The sequence below is a fragment of the Corylus avellana genome, chromosome ca6, assembly GCF_901000735.1.
Source record: "Corylus avellana chromosome ca6, CavTom2PMs-1.0".
NCBI classification, from domain to species: Eukaryota; Viridiplantae; Streptophyta; class Magnoliopsida; order Fagales; family Betulaceae; genus Corylus; species Corylus avellana.
In genome coordinates, this window is record NC_081546.1 from 16871691 (window position 1) to 16880639 (window position 8949).

The 8949-nt window shown below is 32.6% G+C and overlaps 1 protein-coding gene across 2 annotated transcripts; it reads left to right on the forward strand.

Annotated features, from left to right (window-relative positions):
• The first annotated feature begins 2471 nt into the window (after positions 1-2471).
• On the forward strand, positions 2472-5820 carry LOC132184713 (uncharacterized). 2 transcript variants are annotated; one of them, XM_059598441.1, is made up of 4 exons: positions 2472-2785; positions 2865-3010; positions 4487-4648; positions 5390-5820. In XM_059598441.1, the coding sequence occupies exons 1-4, from the start codon at positions 2564-2566 to the stop codon at positions 5481-5483; spliced, it is 624 nt and encodes a 207-aa protein (XP_059454424.1). In that variant the 5' UTR covers positions 2472-2563; the 3' UTR covers positions 5484-5820. The 2 variants fall into 2 exon arrangements, with proteins under 2 accessions (XP_059454424.1, XP_059454425.1); XM_059598442.1 differs by having other exon boundaries at positions 2475-2785; positions 2889-3010.
• The last annotated feature ends 3129 nt before the right edge of the window (positions 5821-8949 follow it).

Consider the following 8949-nt stretch of genomic DNA (forward strand, 5'->3'; position numbering starts at 1 on the left):
CTGGCATTCATCGGGAGCACTAGGATGCAAAAGTCGACTCCCATTATAAACGGCTGAGATGGGTCAACCTGGACTACAAGGATTTCTTTACTTGCATAATAAAAACACTGCATCTGTCTCTTTCTCCCCATAACTACTGCTCATAAATATATTAGAAAGTTTGCCATAAATAAGGCGAGATGATCTTTGATTCTCTTTTTCGTTTCTATTATTTATTTATTTATTTTTTCAAATTTCATAAAATCCCCAAAAAAAAAAATTTATGCATTTTGAAATTATCTTTTAAAATTAAAAACTTTTTAATTTAAACTATTAAACTTTCAATTTTTTTTGCAATATCTCTTATTCAATAGGATTTTTCATTAAATCTTGTAAAAATTCTCAAATACTCATATTTTATATTATAAAAAAATTAAATAAAAAATTACAAAGATTTCAGGTTGGTCAAAATTTAAGGAAATTTGCAAAAAATATCTAAGTTTAAATCTTTGCAATTGTTTATATATATATATATATATATATAAGGTATTTTGGAAATTTTGATAAGGTTTAATGAAAAATCCTAATGAATAGAGAACATTACAAAAAAAATTAAAAGTTCGATACTCCGAACTACTGGATGCTTGATACCGTACAATACTACTCTTGATTGATATGTTCTAATACTAATCCAGAATAATTTAGACCAAAAAATGTTAATGAAAAATGCATCATTTTATTATTTAATGTGTTTTCGGCAAGGACAGAACTAGAGCCTTAGAGGGCCCTCCCCCTGATTTTGAATAAAGAATAACTCTTATGCAGTTGTTGTATAAACAAGAGATTTTCTACCCACCAATGAAAGAAAGACACAATACCTTAAGCACAAAAATTACTTACAAAGAAAATACTGAATTTTGAGCTTCAATGGTGAGAGGGACCAGCCTACAGGGTCACTACCACTCTCTCCCACCTTCTCGCACCCATGCCTAAATCATCCTCAATGCTAGAAATGTTAGGAACCCTAATTGTACCTGTTGAAAATTCACTCTGGAGATGTGGCTGTGACCTACGACAACGAAGACAGCCAAACCCACAAGGTCGATCAGCAACTGAGACGTAGCTGCCCGAAAGCCTATACATGGTTACCTAGGCATGGGTCATAGGTTGGGACCTAGCCGTGGGTCACAACTAGACCCACAACTGGGTTTGGACGTGACCCAAATGTGGGGCTGGGTTTGGCTATGACCCAACATGGGTCACAGCTACCTACGACTAGGTCTGCATGCCACTGCCATTGTGCACACCACCATCGTTCTGCCTTTGCTCCATCGGTAATCTCTCTCCGACCTTTTATCTGCCATGGATCTAGTGAGTTGACTTTTTATCAAGTGGTTTGATAACAATTTGGTTGTTATCTAGTGTTTTTATCTTATTTTTTTAAGATGTATTGGGTAAAGTGTCACCATTTGAATGGATGGCAGAAAACTCATGTTTTTTGTCAAAACCGTATAGAAGCAGCTCTCTTTTGAATATATCCTTAAAATTCTATATTTATATCTAGTTAATTAGACTTGAACTCTTATTAATGTTTGAGCACCGTTGTTCACACTATGTTTATATGCTTGTAGCCTTTGAATCAACTTTTTGTTAAAATATAATAATAATAAAAAATAAGATTAAGAGTTATTAGCCCACGTCATTATGGTTTGCTAGTACTAAATGAAGTTTACCCTCTAATAAAAAATCTTATTTTTGATCCCAAATCCTATTTAGGGACAAAAAGAGCGACAATAGATTCTCAAATTACGTAATATAAATTATTTTAAGCATCGAAACGTTTAAAAAATGCAACTCATTAAATAGGTCATGTTATTGATTGAGACAACCATACAAAATTTTCATTTTAAAAGTTTATTTTTCATTTATGTAGAAATGCGTCTTCTAAAAGACAATTTTTTGTCCAAAACTTTTTTACAATATAGGTAGTAAGAACCCGAAAAAAATATACTTGATTCTTAATTGTAACATGTTAGTTTTTAAATAGGCTGCATTTTCATAAAAAAACAACCTAAATTTCATAATTTGAAAATCTAAAATTTTGGAAATTCTCTAAAATTATAGGAAATCCCGTAAGAAAAGTTTGAGTAGTAAATGCACTAAAAGAGTTTTTAAGAATCTTGCACTACATTTCAAAAAAAAAAAAAAAAAAATCTTGTACTACGTACCTACAAATTCAATTAATAAATCAAGCGTGTACGTGGCGTTTCAACCTACCCAAATTTTTATGATCCAAATTTGGCCAAGTTTTTAAGCAGAGATGAGAGAGGTTTGAGTGCACGCACTCAAAACTCAAAAGGTAATTAACTTAATCTTGCACTACAATTAATAATTAACAATGCTTATTTTTAACCTACCCAATTAATTTCCCATTATCCTAATGAATCATTCATTTGGGTAACCTAGAGAAAGACACAAAGAGACACAATTGTAGAATGGGGGCTCCCTTGAGAAACAGAAGCTGATAAAAAGGGTAGAGAGAGACACAGAGAGAGAGAGAGAGAGAGAGAGAGAGAGGGAGAGCATGGATGTGAGGAAAATAGTGGTGGTGGTGGAAGACGTGGACGCCGCCAGAAGTGCCCTCCAATGGGCTCTCAACAACCTCCTCCGCTACGGCGACTTGGTCACTCTCCTCCATGTCTTTCCCTCCTCCGCCTCCAAAAACAAACGGAAAGCTCGCCTCCTCCGCATCAAAGGCTTCCAACTCGCCCTCTCCTTCAAAGACATCTGCAACACCTTCCCCAACGTAAGCTTATTTATATATATATGTTCAAATTAATGATATATATGATGAAGGTGATGGTGATGATGATCAACACACGTAGGATAATCGTAGGGTTGTGTTACAGACAAAGGTAGAGATTGTTGTGACCGAGGGAGATGAAGAGGGCAGGAAGATTTCAGCCATGGTGAGAGAGATCGGAGCTTCGGTGCTTGTGGTTGGACTCCATGAACAAAGCTTCCTTTACAAGTAAGTTTCACAAATATTTCACATTGAAATTTCTAAACTTAATTGTTTGTGCAGTAAATGGTTGATAATTGTGATGAGGATGTTGATCCTCCATAACTACTATATGGGTCCTCCTTATCTTCACAAATGAATGATTTACATGACAGCAATATTTGGATTCGACATCATACATATCAGCATCATGGGATGCTGTTTTTCATGTCATGGATGGATATAAACCAAGAAAATTCAAGCTTTTTTTGTAAAATAATTGATTATGTTTGCTTCCCGGGAAAGTTCCGGAAGAAATGGTCAACTGAGTAATTTTCACACTATTTACCCTTTTGGAATGCGTCACTTCACGCGCATGTTCAGATTCTGATTTGTCTTTCAATCCACTTGCCTTCAAAATGAGGAGGTTCAGAGACTGTCACCCCCAATATTGGGCCAATGCCTTGGCCACCCACGTGGAGTGTTTTTTGTGGTAAAACACTTTGGGGGCTCCACTTTGGAAATGGTCAATTCCTCATAAATCTGTGTGATTGGGGGAGATTGGATAACTAATGACGATGGAAATGGTTAAAAGTGCGTTTGAGATTATGATTTTATAAATAAAATGTGTGATTTTAATGGTTAAATTGTGATTTTTTCAAGCTTAACTATGTTTTTAAGAAGGTGTTTCATTTAACAAAAAAAAAAAAAAAAAAAGAAGGTGTTTCATTGGTCTTAGATTGATATTATTTTTTTAATTTTTTATTTATTTTTTTGACATGCCTACCTAAAAGAAGGGGGCAAAAAAGAAACTAGACCTTATTTTTTTCACCCAATTTTTAGAAAATAATATACACGTAGAATCAGGAGAACACTTAGCACTTTCTTTTTAAAAATCATGTTTTTTAAATTGTACATTTTAAAATCGTTATTTTCAAATTGTACTTTTTGAAATCGAAAACTCAAACGGATCCTAATAATTTTCTTTTCCCTTTTTATTTTTCTTGCTTGAGATCATACAAATGGGCCATTTTTTCATATATAAGATCAATATTTGGGTGTGGTACTTTAGTCGTTATAATATAAATTAAATGATTAAATTAATTTTTTTTTTATAAGTTTAAATTTTTAAGATAAATGAATATTTTTAACATAGTATTAAGAGTAAAATGTTATGAATTTTTTCGAACTTTATCTCCACTAATTCACCTCATATTTTAATTAAATATTCAACAATTAAGTTTGATTAATTGCTGTTCAATTTGATTTTGATACATTTACATGAGTGTTTTTGCTATTCAATCACTAATTAATTAGAGGAATTTAATGATGTTTTAAGAATCAGATCCTCATAGAATCCAAGCTTCAACTGCCTCCTAGTATATGCAAATTATAATTATTATACATATAAAAGCATTGGTTCTTGTGAAGTTTGTACTTTTATAGGATATGTATATGGCAGGAAACAATTAAACTCAAAGAAATGTTTTTATTGGTGTGGTATAGGCTGGCAATGGCCCACGACAACATTGGAAACAGCTTGAATTGCAGAGTGCTTGGCGTGAAACAAGCACCTTCATCACCGTTTGGGACGAAGACCAATGTAGCACCGCCACTAGACAGTTCAACTAACATGGACTTTTCTCAGATCGAGATTGGCAGATTACAGTAAGATTTCTCCTCTCTTATTTCCAACTAATCTACTTTTTTACCCGCTCTTTCCTTCTTCCATACAATTGAAATGATGTGCAAGTTGTACAGCAGTTGTATAACAGTTTACTAATTTACCTCTTTACCTAATCTCTCCTTCTCATTTTGTAAAGATATTAAGGGTAACGTTATTTAGTAAATAGACTATTATACGACTACCATACAACTAAAATGATATGTTAGTTGTGCAACAGTCGTATAACAGTTTATTAATTTATCTCTTTACCTGCTTCCTCCTCTTCTTTTTGTACATGTTGAAGAGTAGTGCTATTTAGTAAGTAAATTGTTATATGACTGTTATATAATTGAAATGACGTGCCACTTGTACAACAATCGTATAGCAGTTTACTAATTTATTTCTTTACCTGCTCACTCCTTTTGCTTTTGTAGATACTAAGAGTAATGTTATTTAGTAACTAGACTGTTATACAACTGAAACATTATTTTAATTGAATGGCAGTCGTGTAGTAGTTTTTAAATAGCAGTTTACTAATTTACCTCTTTAGTAAGTAGGCTATTATACGGCTCCAATATAATTATAACGTCATTTCAGTTGTATAGCAATTTACTAAATAGAATGTCAAGTTTCTAATATGTGTATTATGCAATTCTGGAAAATGTTTTAAGATTTAGCTTTGAAAATGTTGTGTCACAAGCTAGCTAGCCTTTTGAGTAGCCAAGTTTGTAAATGAATTGCAGTGTCCCTGAGATTCCACGACAAAAAATTCCATACCGAATTTGCCCAACCCCTTCAGCAATCATTTGGAGGTCAAGGAAATCAAGGAGAAGGTAAAGTTTGATCCGGAGGCTCAAATTTATCTCAAAGGCTATACAGTTCGGCGGATTTAGCCCACTTTTCCCTCAGAGAAAATTTTTTTGTTTTCAAATTATTATCATACGACAGAGTAAATACAAATGAAAAGTGGAGTTGACATCATAGAGTTAGTTGTTTATGTCATTGTCTTTATCTTTGTAAAGTTTCTTCCTCGTTTTTATCTCCCTCAAGCTAGACAGCGCCATTGAATGATGCACTGCCGCATTATTAGCCTGAGATCATGGACGATACCTTTGGACGAATGCTAATCATCTGAGATTCTGAGTTGCCTGCAATAATGGCCTTTTTATTTTTTTATTTTTTCATTTTCATTTCGGAATGAATTACTTTATATATAAGACACAGTATTGCATTAAAAATATTAAATAATGCTTGTTGCAAAGGGTTAAGTCACTTGTTTTTTGGAGGCCAACTTGGAAATTAACCCATTTATTTTTGAATAATCATGATAAAATTCATATCAATCGTTTTAGCGCTTGTAAAGGCTTCCACATATCCTTATTTCTAACTCTCTTTTTATTTAATTTTTTAATATTATAGTCCTCTAATTTCTTACTTGATTTATTTTGTAAAGAGAAAAGTCATATTATCACTTTTTTTATTCATTTATTTTTTCATAATTATTTTATAATGTTGATGTGATAGTTCTTGCCAATTTTTGAATATTTTTTGAACAATGACTAATTCAAAAGTTGATTGGGACTAGTAGGTTAACATTGTGCAATAATTGTGTGATTAAAAAATAAAAAGTGATTTATAGCTTTAGCATTACTCTTTCATTTTCTCTTTCGTTTTTTGTTTTCAAAATAAAACATTAATAAACAGCCAAAAACAATATATATATATATATATATATATATAAAACTTTCACATTATGTCACATCAAAATATTTTTTCAAAAGTGGCACTCTAAATTAAGATGTGTAAATTGGGGGTCATGATACACGGAGCGTACGCAAGCCAAATTTTTTTTTTTTTAATATTTTTAATTATAATTTTGTTTTTTGACTGGCGTGCCAGCGTTCTCTTTAACATTACCTGTAAATTGGTTATAAGTAAATGTCATATCAAATGTACCTTTTGCATTTCAAATTAACAAGGAAAAGATTATTACTCTACGCTGTCATCGTTGGAGCATCGAACCTTGAAACTTGTGCCGCATTTAACCCATGAGCCATCTCAATTAAATGAATATCCACTTTATAATATTCATTTAATTTATGGAGAAAATGTACGTTATCCCTCCAAAGTTTCTTCCCATATTCAATTTGATCTTTAATGTTTAAAAGTTGACAATGTATCTCAACAAAGTATCAAAAATTTGCAATGTTTTCAAAATTGCCTCATATTTTTTGGTAAAATTTCAAAAATGCCCCTAACCAAAAAAAAAAAAAAAAAAAGTTAATAACTTTTTTAGTACTTCAGTTTTTACTTTTTTATTTTTTCTCTCTTAAGTTTTAAAACGGGACAAGTCTAGTACCCAACTTGTGGAAAAAGAAAAAATCAATATATCTGTTAGTTCTGTCAGTCCCGATTAATGGAAGTTCCACATGTCACTCCCATAATACGCTACATGTCCTAAAAATTAAAAGTAATAAAATAATAATTTTTTTAAAAAATTAAACCTTTTAAAAAAAAAAAAAAAGGTGAAAGTTTAATGAGTTTGCTTGGAAGCCCTCTTGAGAATTTCGCAGGCTAAACCTCCCGCCGCCCTGTTCAAATCGAAGAACATGTTGACAAGAGTCGCGATGCCTTCACAAAATGTGAAGTACACATGGAAATCCCATGTCGATTGATTTCTCTTCGTAGCATCGGAAATCCAAGCCTTGAGACATGACAACCGGTTCGAGTTTTCCGGCTTGGTTGATGAGCCCTTGAAGTCCTTTCTTCCAGATAGGCTGCGTATTTGCTCAGGAAAGAATTCTTGGAAATCCATGGGTACCAAAAAAGTCATCAAAAATACATCTTTTTTGGCACAAATTAAACTAGTCTTAAGAAATAGACGGATTCACACACACACACACACACATATATATATATATATATATATATATATATATATATATATATTAACACAAGAAATTAGGATGGAGGGTTTCACCTTGTTTATGAACAATTGGCGATGCATTCAGAACCCTTTTTCTCCTCCATCCCTTCGAAAGTCGAGGTTTTCCCTCCTGGAACTGATTGCCGATAGACGACATATGGAAGAAATTTTGATCAAAAATTGTGATTGCACTCTACGGTAGCACATGCATCTCCGGTTCTTGCCAAAAATTTACGCCGTGAAAATTGTGACTCACCCAGAAAGAGTAATGCCGGTCAAGGTATTGGGCCTGGAAGTAACCCCTGCTATGAAGTCTCTAGAAAACGCTGTGGCTAATGTTTCGAAGTTGTCGAAGACGAAGATCACCGAGAGTTTCTGTGTAAATATTTTTTTTAATTTTTAATTTAAATTTTTTAATTTTTTAAAATTATTATTTTATTATATTTTATTATTATTATATTATATTTTTAATTATTTTTAATTTTTATGACACGTGGCATATTATGGGAGTGACATTTGAAAATTCCGTTAATTGGAACTGACGGAACTAAAAGAGGTATTGATTTTGTCTTTTCCCATAGATTGAGTACTAGATTTGTCCCATTTTTAAACTTAGGGGGAAAAAAAATAAAAAAGTAAAAACTGAGGTACTAAAAAAGTTACTAACAAAAAAAAAAAAAAAAAAAAAATTGGGGTGGCCATAGTCACTCCTTTGGCCACTTGGGGGTGGCTTTTAGGTGTAACTCTCCACTCCTAATCCGGCCAAATGGGGGTAGCCTACCCCCATGGCCAAAGGAGGTGGTCAACCATTCCCAAAGAGTCAAAGGGGGTGGCTACAGCCATCCATAATTTTTTGCTTGTTTGTTTGTTTGTTTGTTTTGTTTTGTTTTTTTTTTTTTTAAATTTTAAATATAAGGGCAAGTAGGTCATTTCAATAATTTTCGTTAGAGAAAACAAAAATTATTAACGGATGGGTCACATTGCAAATTTGTGATACTTTGTTGGGGTACATATATTATTATTTTTTAAACATTTGAGGTCAAATTGCAAATTGAGTGAAACATTAGGGGGGTAAAGTGCATTTTTCCATTAATTTAATGTTGTATATTAGGAGTCATTTTTTTTTTTGTCAAAAAAAAGAAAAAGAAAAAAACCTATAAGAAATTAAGGAGTGGCCATACTACAACCCCATAAGAAGATTGTGAACTCAGATGTGAAGTGCTGATTACTTTGATGTATCATAGAGTGAGATCTATCGTCGGTCAACAGAAACTCAATACATTGGGTAATCATATGTAACATTGTGGGAACACCAACTTTAAGAGGGAATCAAAATCTTTTGTTAGTAAACAAAAAGACAAGAAATCTCCCATTGAG